At 40.4% G+C, this 13,692-nt stretch overlaps 1 protein-coding gene across 1 annotated transcript in view; it reads left to right on the top strand.

Moving 5' to 3' along the window:
* Window positions 1-4,017: 4,017 nt before the first annotated feature.
* Window positions 4,018-13,692, top strand: part of CCDC171 (coiled-coil domain containing 171) — an 84,097-nt gene continuing 74,422 nt past the window's right edge. Inside the window, exons 1-4 of the mRNA XM_040417248.1 lie at window positions 4,018-4,153; window positions 6,446-6,560; window positions 7,880-8,054; window positions 12,876-13,066. Of these exons, the coding sequence (XP_040273182.1) occupies window positions 4,083-4,153; window positions 6,446-6,560; window positions 7,880-8,054; window positions 12,876-13,066 (552 nt within the window). The 5' untranslated portion in view covers window positions 4,018-4,082. The remainder of the gene's footprint in view (window positions 4,154-6,445; window positions 6,561-7,879; window positions 8,055-12,875; window positions 13,067-13,692) is intronic.

The raw sequence follows: 13,692 nt of genomic DNA, 5'->3' as shown, positions 1-13,692 counted from the left end.
CAGTGACAGCAGGGCAACCCTAAGACAAGGCAGGGACAGTGCCCAGGTGTCCCTGCCTTCACGATCGCTGCAGACACAGCGCTTACCGAGCGCTGTGTCTACAGAGAAGGAAGCGCTGTGCGCTTCCTGTTCCGGCCCGGCGGTCATGTGACCGCCGTGACCGGAGTGTGCAGGAGCTGTGTGAGGTCTCTCAGAGACCTCGATCAGCCCTGCTGTGAGGCTGTACAGTGCAGGATTGCTGCTGTACAGCCTCTATAGGGGTGCATTTGTCCTGTAACTGGGGCTACTATGTCAGCCCCAGTTACAGGAGAAATCAACAGTGAAAAAAAAAAAAAAAAAGTGAAGCAAATGTCCCCCAGAGGTCTTGTATGACCTTATGGGGGACGAAAAGTGTAAAATAAAAAAAATAAAAATAAAAGGTTGAAAATAAAAAAATAAAAAAAAGTTTCACATGTAAAAAAAAAAAAGTCCCCAAGTAAGGAATGAAAAAAAAAAGTTAAAAATAGAAAAAAATAAAAAAAAGTATACATATTAGGTATTGCCGCGTCCGTAAAAACCAGCTCTATAAAAATATCACATGACCTAACCCCTCGGGTGAACACCGTAAAAAAAAAAAAAAAAAAAAAGTGTGTCAAAACAAGCAATTTTTGTCACCTTGCATCACAAAAGGTGCAACACCAAGTGATCAAAAACGCGTATGTCCCACAAAATAGTACCAATAAAACCGTCACCTCATCCCGCAAAAAATGAGCCCCTACATAAGAAAATCTCTAAAAAAATAAAAAAACTATAGCTCTCAGAACATGGACACATTAAAACATAATTTTTTTGTTTCAAAAATGCTATTATTGTGTAAAACTTTAATAAATGAGAAAAAGTATACATATTAGGTATCGCCACGTCCGTAACGATCTGCTCTATAAAAATGTCACTTGACTGAACCCCTCAGGTGAACGCTGTAAAAATAAATAAATAGAAACTGTGCTAAAACAACCAATTTTTTGGTCACCTTGCCCCATAAAGTGTTATAATGAATGTACCCAAAAATAGTACTAATAAAACTGGCACCTTATCCCCTAGTTTCCAAAATGGGGTCACTTCTTGGGAGTTTCTACTGTAAGGGTGCATCAGGGGGCTTCAAATGGGACATGGCATCTAAAAACCATGTGGAGTTCCTTTTCTTCTGCGCCCTGCCGTGTGCCCATACAGCAGTTTATGACCACATGTGGGGTGTTTCTGTAAACCGCAGAATCTGGGTAATAAATATTGAGTTTTGTTTGGCTGTTAACCATCGATGTGTTAAAGAAAAAAATTGATTAAAATGGAAAATCTGCCAAAAAAGTGAAATTTAAAAATTTGATCTCCATTTTCCTTTAATTCTTGTGGAACGCCTAAAGGGTTAACAAAGTTTGTAAAATTGGTTTTGAATACCTTGAGGGGTGTAGTTTCTACAATGGGGTCATTTATGGGGGTATCCACTATGTAGGCCCCACAAAGTGACTTCAGACCTGAACTGGTCCTTATAAAGTGGGTTTTGGCAATTTTCTTATAAATTTGAAGAATTGCTTCTAAACTTCTAAGCCTTCTAACGTCCTAAAAAAATAAAATGACATTTCCAAAATGATGCCAACATAAAGTAGACATATGGGGAATGTTAAATAATAAATATTTTATGAGGTATCACTTTCTGTTTTAAAAGCAGAGAAATTGAAATTTAGAAAATTGCGAATTTTTCCAATTTTTGGGTAAATTTGGGATTTTTTCATAAATAAAGGTGAAATATTTTGATTCAAATTTATGATTATCATGAAGTACAATGTGTCACGAGAAAACAGTCTCTGAATGACTTGGATAAATAAAGGCGTTCCAAAGTTATTACCACATAAAGTGAGATATGTCAGTTTTGCAAAATTTGGCCTGGTCAGGAAGGGGGCAAATGGCCCAGATGGGAAGTGGTTAAGCAGGAAGGAATCATGTTTTCATATGGAAAAAAAATGACGAATATTCTAAAAAACAAATATATAGCAATATAGTGAATATATTAGTCATTTAGAATATTCACATAATTTTTTCCAATCTGTACAGTTGTTCGCATACTCCTCCCCGACAAGGGTCCCCGTCACCATGGGAACGCCTGTGGGTTAGAAAATACCATCGGATCTGAGTTTTCCCTGAGATCGTGAAAACTCAGATCCGATGGTATATTCTAACCCACAGGCGTTCCCATGGTGACGGGTGACGCTTGTCGGGGAGCAGTCTGCCAAAGTGGAATAACAGTACACATTGTAAAAAAAATAAGAATATTCTAAATAACGAATATATTCGCTATAACTTCATTTTTTAGAATATTCGTCATATTCTAAAAAACAAAGTTATAGCAATATAGCGAATATTCGTAAAATACACATCATAGCCATAGCCAACCAATAGGAAAGTTGCCTTATACAGTCAAAAGAAAATCGTAATACGCGAATAATTAAATCTCATTATTAGAAATAGAATAATGACGAATATTCGATTTTGACGAATATTCAATCGAATATTCGTGAAACATTGCAAAATCGAATATGGCACCTCCTGCTCATCACTAATTAGGACAAGTCCTTTGTGTACTATTAGGATGGTGGCCATTTTATTTCCGTTAATGATTGCTCCCTAGACAAAACAAGCCATTATAACTAATGAAAGGTATTTGGGAATATATTTATAATAAAGTAATATTTAAATATTTTTATTTTCTTAATTCCTGGAGAACCCCTTTAACATCTTTCTTGTCAAAGAAGGCCCTGCACTGCCAGCACAGAATGTGTAGGACACACCTTGTAAAACCCACTTGTAATTTTATTCACGTATTTCTAGAAGGAATAACAAAGGAACAGCACAATGCAGAGTTCTAAGAAAAGATGCTCCAGAATTATCTATGGGTGTTACACCAATGCAGCAGTGAACCTTCTGAGCCACAATCTGATGGGCTGCAAAAATCCAAGGGATCCCCTGGTTTTCACTCTTTAAACCCTATACAGGGATCTGGACTTTGCTGCAGTGAATCCACGGGTCAGGACATTATGAGTAGTCAATAGCATAGTTCTATCAAAAGAGTAGTCAGGAACAGGCAAAGATTTTGAATGCGAGCAGCTTAGAATAGGCCAATGTCTGTATTGTTGAACTAAAAATACCACACAGAAATTCGAGGCAGTGCCAGTACTAAGGGAGCATAAGTGGGAATTCCAAGGTCAGCAACGGGAGTGGATAGTCTCTAATTTCCCTTAACATAGTCTAGACCAGGGATGGGCAACTCGGCCCTCCAGCTGTTGTAAAACTACAAATCCCATCATTCCCAGTCTGCCTACAGCTATCAGCCTACAGCAGGGCATGATGGGATTTGTAGTTTTAAAACAGCTGGAGAGCAGAGTTTGCCTATCCCTGGTCTAGAGCCTGCTCGGATAATACTTTATTATAAGGCAGAGGCCGGAACAAAGTTTAGATAGACTGCCGGTGATTTAATCTTCTGGCGCTGGTTGCTGTGTTACCACCGCAGCATTGAGAAGAAGACAGCTGCACGCCTAGAGCCTCTGGCGACTGGAGCAAGAAGACAAGAGGGAGGTGATGCTACCGCATGCTTCTGATGGCCGTGGTGACGGCAGCAGCACTGGAACCTGAGTGCATGAGTGACAATAGGGAAAGCGGTCAGGTCATCAGTAAGAGATTGTCCCTGTGTAAACCCCCTTTAAATTTGAACCTTAGTAGATGGTTAAGCCAGTGAGGGAGATAGCACCCATTTGCTTACGTTCATTAATAGATGTCCTAATTTAATGAGTGTGTGTTTCCTGGGACCGAATCACTGCAGAAAACTGTTGCTTTATGTTTTCAGAGATGAAATATTAAATTAGTTGTTGACACTGAGCACATCATGGACACCATGCTCTTCTTCAAAAGAGGTTGAACATTATTTTTCTAGCAATTATATCTTTCTTTTTTTCCTTTCTCCCACAGTCATAAATCTATATAAGATGTCAACTTTGTGCTCAGCGTCTGGAAGGAAAGGACCAATTTAAAATAACAGACATCGCCTTGTTCAGAGTATGACAGCTACAAACATGGACACGATGACGTTCGTTTCTCAAATCCACCCTACTGCTAATGAAGTTAGGAGGTAAGATTAATTGTAGAGCACACTGGTCCCAGTAAACGGAGTCTATTATTAACCTGCTGTTTTCTGGGCCTGATTCTCAAGCATGTGACCTCCAAAGAGTCTTATTTTTTCAGATTTTTTTTTTTAATCTTCATTGCATAAAAGTATTACTAGAAAAATAATAATAATAATAATAATAATAGTATGTTAATACTTAAAGGGATTCTGTCACCAGGTTTCACCCCTGTCAGCTAAACATATGCTGATGTTCAGGGCCTCATCAGGATTCCTAATGTGGGCTTCTAAATGTGATCCGTAGCCTTATTTTGCTAAAAAAACAGGTTTTACTAACCTGTCACACAAGGGGATGTCAAGGGATGCAAGGTGCCGGCCGCACCCACCGCCGTTCGTGCCCAGCGCCGCCTTTCCACGCGCGATATCTTACAGCAGGAGGAGGGGGGATGGAGGGAGAGTGAGAGGCGGCACAGAGGATTAGGAGGCGGTGCAGAAGTCTGGAAAGCTGGCGCTGGGCACGAACGGCGGTGGGTGCATCCCTTGACATCCCCTTGGGCACCTTATTTCTTTGAGTGACAGGTTAGTAAAACTGTTGCTGACCCATTATCAGTTGCTCATGAGAGTTGACAAGCTTTTGTAGAGTAAGCAGACTAGACCACCTATATGCTCAAAGAGGGACATTTTGTGCAGTTGTCTGACACTAAAGAAACTCCAACTGGCTCCGAAAATTTAGGATATGCTTAAAATTTAGAACCATCATTGCCATCTGCTTTCTAAGCCATGTCCTACTCAAAATCTGCAACTGATTCAGCCCCCCTTTTTCCACTGTGTAATACACATTCAAAATGCCATCAACTGCTTCCAAGTGACTTCAAATTAAAAAACTCAACCACGTGGACATTGTAGAGTCTGTTTCGGCAGCTGATTTACACTTTAGAAGTGGCATGTTAGAACTGCATTCAAAATTATTCAACCTAGGGGTTTGTTGACTGTTAGAAATATGGCTAAATCAAGAAAGTGGTCCAGAAAGTTAAGAGTGATAATTCCTTCCATGAAAAAAAGCTAAGGATACAAAAATATATCAAAGGCAGTGAATGTTATGTTCCTAGAGATACAGTTTGAAGCATAGTTCACACTTTCAGAGTTAAAGGGGTTCTCCGGGAATTAAAAAAAAATGACTGAAATTCCTTAAACATTACTTTATTATAAGTAAATTCCCAAATACCTTTCATTAGCTATAATGGCTTATTTTGACTAGGGAGCAATCATCCGGGAGAATAAAATTGCTGCAGTCCTATTAGTACACACAAAACCTGTCCTAATATCACAGCAGGACAAGTTACTTCACAACACTGAGCTAAAGAGCTGCCTCATCCTCCTCTCTGATCTACTTGTCAGGGTTGGGGTGTAGATAATGAGCAGTAGCACTTGTTTGCAGTCTGCTACATTACCACAGTCTGTCCTGTCCATCCACTCTGTACTTCATGTCTCCTCAGGAACTCCATTCCTAGAGAGATTCAGCTGAAGATCTTATCAGCTGTATTCAGGCCATTTCCCCTAAGGAACTGGCACAGCTACTGTTCTCTCACACTGCAGAGTCTCCATTTTTCTTACGTGATGCAGCTTCAACTCCCCTCTCTACCCTGTCATCTCTCTTCCCCCGTTCAACTCTTACATGCAGTGAGACCAATGTGAAGCTACATCCGATAGAACTGCTCTGGAGAGTCAGCACACACAGATAGTACAGACAGGTAGCAGGAGTCAGGAGGTTTATATAACTTCAAGTAATCACTGTATACATGCACCTACTATATATTTGCACTCCTGGACCTTTAGATAGGAGAATCATTATATCTGCAACAGAATACAGAGAGGTACAGAGAAACATGGAGAGTGGGGAGGGGCCTGACAGCTGCCAGGAGGGATTTCGTGATGATGTCATCCTGTAGTTCACAGGAAGTCAGCCACACGGAGAGACTATGTTCCATGTTCCTGTTTACACATTAGAGCTGCTGGCCAGACTTGAGATCACATGACCAGGTTCCCATAATGAAAAGGTTCAAAATGTATGGATGCTACTGAGTTAGGGTGTAAAAAAATAATATATGTAAAAAAAAAAATAATTAACAAATGGAGTGTTTCTTTTACCACTTCCTAACAAGTGACCATTTATGGTAAATATATTCTACAAATGAATGAAAAAAAATCTAGTTGGTAACATACAAATTTCAAATTTTATATAGACCGATGTACATAAGTGCCTTTTTTAGTCTGATGAACTTTGTGGCCTTTTTCCAGGTCTGTGCCATTTAAGCTTGAAAACGAAGAAGTGGATGAAATAGCAGAACTCCGATACAAACTTACCAAGGCTAAAAATGAGACTGTACAGCTGGTAGCAAAGTATAATGAAGAGGTGAGACAATCTGCTTCTCTTTTCTTATCTTACAGTTTTAAAGTGATTGTCTCATCGCAGCTGGTTTTGGCTGGGAAAGGCACCGCATGTAGTATTACAGTACTACGGTACAGTACTTCCATGTAATACAAGGACGGCTCATGTCTGCCAAACGGGAACCAATTTCATTGTTTGGCTCACTGTTCTGGCTCCTACAGGGGAATGGGAGCCGCGTTATGATGCCCATATGACCTACTAGGACATGTGGGCAGAGGTTGTCTTCAGGAGTCAACCACTTTAATGGAAAAAAGGCAATTAATGCATGAACTTTGTAAATTTTATTTTAATCCGCTGGTTGGATTTTTTCCACGTGACGCTAAAGTTAATAATTACTGTGTTAACATGGCCTAAGGTTTTTTTTTTTCTGGGTTTGCAGAGATGCTGGTAACATCCACTGGTCCATGTGAACTTGATATTGGCAATAAATGTATGGATTCCTAGAGTTTACGGTGTACAGATTAACCTGACCTGATATCCCTGAATGGACTAGGTAGCATCCTGCTACTACGTAGCTTGCAGCTTAGACTTTAGCAAATGATGTTCTAGGTTCTTTAATGCAGTCTCATGTGAGTGGGTTTGCTCTGTGATATGGCAAATAAATAGGCATAGGGGTATCCTGCTTTCATGAAATCCTCAGGATAAGGGCTCGTTCACACAAATGTTTTTTGCGTTCCATATACTGAACCATTCGTTTCAATGGTTCCGCAAAAAAAATGGAATGTACTCTGTATGCATTCCGTTTCCATAATTCCGTTTTTATGTTCTGTTCAAAGATAGAACATGTCCTATTATTGCCCGCAAATCACGTTCCGTGGCTCTATTCAAGTCAATGTAATTACTGTATATGCCATACGGAAAAACGGATCTGTTAAAAACGGACCGCAAAACACTGAAAAAGACATACTGTTGTGTGAACGAGCCCTAAGTCATCAATTTCAGGTTGGTGGACGTCTGACTCTCAGCACCTCCACTGATCAGCCGTTGCAGTGAGAGCTGTGTTCTCTTCAGTGCTTCCCTGCACACGTGTACACTGTAGCGGGGGTGCGATGTCATTACACCTTCCTCTCCCGTTCACTTTAACGGGAACAAACTGTTGTAATTACGCTGCGCCACCACTACATTGAACACAGAATCAGACCTCCACCAATCTGAAATTGATGACCTATCCTGAAATTGATTTCATGAAACTGGAAAACTCCTTTAATATCATACGGTTTCTGTTAAATAAATGAGCTTTGTGATTAATCCCACAAATAATTTCTATCCCATTTATTTCCCAGTTGTCATCCTGTCAGAGCCAGGTGGCCAAGCTCCGTTCTGAAGTTGAGAAAGGGGAAGCTGTTCGTCAGAGTTTAGAATATGAGTTGGCGGTGGCAAGAAAGCAATGTGGCATGGAAAGAATAGCTCTGCAAGAGGAGAAAGAAAATTCCTATGTAAAACAAGAACTTTTTAAAGGTAAAGTTGCTCCATTACATTATAAAAGTCTGTGGATACTACAATCCTGATAATCTGGTCTATATTTTACCCCCTGAAGGACCGGGCCAGTTTAATATTTTCCCCCTGCCTTCCAAGAACCGGAGCTTTATACATTTTCCATTCATATAGCCATATGAGGGCTCATTTTTTTGAGGGACAAGTTGTATTTTGTAATGGCACCAAGCAATTTACTATATTTTGCAGTGGAAAACAGGAAGAAAAAAAAACACAGTTCTGCCCAACTAGTTATTTTTATGGCATTCACTGTGCGCGAAAAGTGACAAGCATTATTCTGTGGGTCAGTACGATTACAGTGATACCAAATTCATATTGTTTTTAGGTTTTACTACTTAAAAAAACAAAAATCTGAAAAAAAAACCTTATATTTCTGTCTACAGAGCTGTGTGAGAGCTTTTTATTTGCGGTGCAAGCTGTAGTTTTTATTGGTACAATTTTCGGGTACATATAATATATTAAAAGGGAGAAAGAGGGAGTGACTTGAATTTCTTATATTTTTTAAACTTTTTTTTTTTTTTTTTTTTTTTTTTTAATAAAATTCCTTAATTTTTAGTCCCTGTAAAATACTTGAATATTGATCCTCTGATCACTTGTACCATAGTATTCTGTTGTAGTCTATGGGATTTTTGCTGTCTGTCAAGTCCTGCCGCAGGCACGGCTTAAGGGTCCATTCAGACGTCCGCATCTGTTCCGCAGAACGGTGCGGACCCATTCATTTTCAATGGGGCTGCGGACCGGAAGTGCGGATGTGGACAGCACACAGTGTGCTGTCCGCATCCGCACTCCCCAACTGCGGCCCCGCAAAAAAATAGAACATGTTCTATTCTTGTCCGCAACCACGGACAAGAATAGACATTTCTATATAAGTGCCGGCAATGTGCGGTGTCCGACGTCCACTACAGACGTCTGAATGGACTCTAAAGGGGTTGTCTCACTTCGGCAAATGGAATTTCTCATGTAGAGAAAGTTAATACAAGCCACTTACTAATGTATTGTTATTATCCATATTGCCTCCTTTGCTGGCTGGATTCATTTTTCCATCACATTATACACTGCTTGTTTCCAGGGGTTATGACCACCCTGCTATCCATCAGTGGTGGCCGTGCTTCCACACTATAGGCACTTTATCCAATAGTGTGCAAGCACAACCACCACTGCTGGATTGCAGGGTGGTCATAACCCCTGGAAACTTGCAGTGTATAAAGTGATGGAAAAATGAATCCAGCCAGCAAAGGAAGCAATATGGACAATGACAATACATTAGTAAGTGGCTTGTATTAACTTTCTCTATTTGAGAAATTCCATTTGCTGAAGTGAGACAACCCCTTTAACGCCACATACGACTGTATTTTTGGTCCGCATATGATCCACATTCTTTGTGTATCGCACACGGACACAGTCATTTCTATGAGTACGCAAAAATAACCGTGTGCTTTTTGCATACGTATGTCCTTTCTGTGACCCCTCAAAAATGATAGAACATGTCTTATTCTTGTCTGAATAGGCATTGTTACAATGTGTCTGCAAAAAAAAAATAAAAAAATCTGATGCAACACTGACGTCATCAATATTTTTCGCAGATCCGTGTTTTGTGGACCGCAAAATACATACGGTTGTGAAAATGCACCCTAACAGCTTAACAGGTCTAAGAGCCATCACAAGGCCCTTGGCTGTCATAACAGCCCATCGGATCCCTGCAGTTTCACTGTGGGGGCTCCAGTCAGAAGGCAGAGGAAGCCCATCCCTTTGTCTAACCTCTCAGGTGCCACAGTCGCTATTAGGCTCCATTCACACGTCCGCAACGTGTTTTGCGGATCCACGGAGCCGCGGATCCGCAAAACACAGAAAGCGGCAATGTGCATTCCGCATTTTGCGGACCGCACATCGCCGGCACTAATAGAAAATTCCTGTTCTTGTCTGCAATTGCGGACAAGAATAGGACATGTTCTATTTTTTTTGCGGAATGGAAGTGCGGACCCGGAAGTGCGGGTCCGCAATTCCTTGTCCAGGCAGCAAATCGTGCTGCCCCATAGGAATGTATGTGTCCGCAATTCCGTGCCGCAAAATGCGGAACGAAATTGCGGATGTGTGAATGGAGCCTTAATCACAGCACCTGATGGGTTAAATGACCAGGAGCGGAGTTATAGTCCATTCCGGTCATTGCGGCCAGTTGTTATCTGTATTCCACAATCGGCACCTGCAATATATGGAGCAGGGTCAGCTCACGTGCCCACTTCATACTTCCACTGCACGCAAATACCATACCTGTACAGCATTTTGCATTAAGGGGTTAATAATAGGAAGTGAACTGCTAGTCCACTGAAGGGGAGATATACTGTAGTGTTCCTTGTCGCACATTCAAATGATTATGTGGAGGGGCTGGGTATGCGAATTAAATAAAATAGACATATTTGGTATTGCCGCGTCCGTGACGGTCGGCTCTATAAATATATCACATGATCGACCCAGTCCTAATGGACTTATTAAAAAGTCCTTTCAGAGATCGCAGCTGCACGCTAATCGTGCAGCTTCTGATCGGGTTGCCCGCTGTCAGTGACAGCAGGGCAACCCTTAGAGAAGGCAAGGAGAGTGCCCAGGTGTCCCTGCCTTCTGGATTGCTGCATACACAGCCCTGCACTGAGGCTGTACAGTGCTGTATTGCGCTGTACAGCCTTTCTGGGGGGTGTATTTCTTCTGTAACTGGGGCTACTATGTCAGCCCCAGTTACAGGAGAAATCAACAGTGTGAAAAAAAAAAAAAAAAGTAAATGTCCCCCAGAGGTCTTGTATGACCTTATGGGGGACGCAAAGTGTAAAAAAATAAAATAAAAAATAAAGTGTTAAAAAAAAAAAAAACGTTTCACATGTAAAAAAATAATTCCCCATGTAAGGAATAAAAAAAAAAAAATGTTAAAAATAAAATAGACATATTTAGTATTGCCGCGTCCGTGACGGTTGTCTCTATAAATATATCACATGATCGACCCAGTCCGATAAACGCCATAAATATATTTTTTTAAACTGTCAAAAAAAGCCATTTTTGTCACCTTACATCACAAAAAGTGCAACACCAAGTGATCAAAAAGGCGCCACAAAATGGTACCAATAAAACAGTCACCTCATCCCGCAAAAAATGAGCCCCTACATAAGAAAATCACTCAAAAAATAAAAAACTATAGCTCTCAGAACATGGACACAATAAAACATAATTTTTTTTGTTTCAAAAATGCTATTATTGTGTAAAACTTAAATAAATAAGAAAAAGTATACATATTTGGTATCGCCACGTCCGTAACGATGTGCTCTATAAAAATGTCTCTTGACTGAACCCCTCAGGTGAACGCTGTAAAAATAAATAAATAAATGTGCTAAAACAACCAATTTTTTTGTCACCTTGCCCCATAAAGTGTTATAATGAATGATCAAAAAATCATATGTACCCCAAAATAGTACCAATAAACTGGCACCTTATCCCCTAGATTCCAAAATGGGGTCACTTTTTGGGAGTTTCTACTGTAAGGGTGCATCAGGGGGGCTTCAAATGGGACATGGCATCTAAAAATTATGTGGCGCTCCTTTTCTTCTGCGCCCTACCGTTTGCCCATACAGCAGTTTATGACCACATGTGGGGTGTTTCTGTAAACCGCAGTCTGGGTAATAAATATTGAGTTTTGTTTGGCTTTTAACCATGTTTAACCGTGTTAAAGAAAAAAAATTGGATTAAAATGGAAAATCTGCCAAAAAAGTGAAATTAAAAAATTTGATCTCCATTTTCCTTTAATTCTTGTGGAACGCCTAAAGGGTTAACAAAGTTTGTAAAATCTGTTTTAAGTAACTTAAGGGGTGTAGTTTCTACAATGGTTTCATTTATGGGGGTATCCACTATGTAGGCCCCACAAAGTGACTTCAGACCTTAACTGGTCCTTAAAAAGTGGGTTTTGGCAATTTTCTAAAAAATTAAGAATTGCTTCTAAACTTCTAAGCCTTCTAACGTCCCCAAAAAATAAAATGACATTTCCGAAATGATGCCAACATAAATGTAGACATATGGGGAATGTTAAGTAATAAATATTTTATGAGGTATCACTTTCTGTTTTAAAAGCAGAGAAATACAAATTTAGAAAATTGCAAATTTTTCAAAATGTTTAGTAAATTTGGGATTTTTTCATAAATAAAGGTGAAATATATTGACTCAAATGTATGACTAGCATGAAGTACAATGTGTCAGGAGAAAACAATCTCTGAATGACTTGGATAAGTAAAGGCATTCCAAAGTTATTGCCAAATAAGGTGAGATATGTCAGATTTGCAAAATTAGTCCTGGTCAGGAAGGGGGCAAATGGCCCAGATGTGAAGTGGTTAATGGAACTTTCCTGTATTTTTCTACTTGCATGTTCTTCCACTGCATTCCCCCTAATTACCTCCAGTGTATTCATGACAGCTAGTCAATGCACCTTGAAACTTGTTGCTGGCTCCTAACTTTCTGGGTTATTAGCTTCACTAGTGGTCTAATGGCCTCCAGAACTCTACTTTGTCTACTTGCATGTTCCTCCACTGCATTCCTCCCAATGAACTCCAGAAGACATCTAGCCAATGCACCTTGAAACTTGTTGCTGGCTCCTAACTTTCTGGGTTATTGGCTTCACTAGTGGTCTAATGGCCTCCAGAACTCTACAGCAGTTCGCTCACCCTTGTCCTAATGTGCACATGCATCTATACAGTCAGCAGCTATAGACTCTATCTTAATATTAATCTACACAAGGAATTTGTGTTTCCCAAACAGCTCAAATAGAAGAACTTCAAAAAAAGATGCACACCATAGAAGAAAATTTCCAGAGCACACAGTTCGGCTGGCAAGAGGCGCAGAAAAGACTTGAAAGTGATTTGAAGGATCGAGACCTTGTGATTGAAAACTACAAAAAAGAGCAGAGGGTGCTTATGTCTGAGAAAGCCAGTCTGGAAACACATACGCAGGTACCTGTCATATAGCATACATACACTGTCATGATGTCAACCTGCTACACAATAGTGTGAAGAAGCATAATTCAGAGCTTGCAAGTAATATAAAGCCGGATAAAGTGAAACCCCAACTTTAAGCATCATTGAGCTCTTAGGTCCATGGTGTCATAATGTATTTTTATAGTTGTGGGCACTTTACTGTGAAGCTGCACTCTAAACCTCCAGCCTACCTTTATCATTCTATAGAATTAAATGATAAAATTCTTGCTGCCTGTATCCACCAGCAGGGGGAGACAAGAATACAGTGTTGGATGCAGGCAGGCAGCTAGAATTGAATCATTTAAAGGGTTGGTCTGGGATTTTGAGATTGATTGTCAGGAGGGTCCAACTCCCGGATGGGTATTGCAGCTCAGGCCCATACACTTGGACGGGACTGAGCTGCACCTAGGCCACATAACTGTGAACGGGACTTCACTGGCCTAGGAAGAGGCTACGGTCTTCTGAACACTGAGGCATCGTCTTACAGCTGATCGACAAAGGTCCTGGGAGTCTGAGCCCCCACCGATCGGATATTGATGACCAGTCCTGAGGATAGGCCATCAATATAAAAATCCTGGAGTACTCCTTTAACTCCATAGCAT

The sequence above is a fragment of the Bufo bufo genome, chromosome 2, assembly GCF_905171765.1.
Source record: "Bufo bufo chromosome 2, aBufBuf1.1, whole genome shotgun sequence".
Classification (NCBI taxonomy): Eukaryota; Metazoa; Chordata; class Amphibia; order Anura; family Bufonidae; genus Bufo; species Bufo bufo.
The sequence above is the reverse complement of the archived record's forward strand: the minus strand, read 5'-3'. Positions and strand labels throughout refer to the sequence as shown.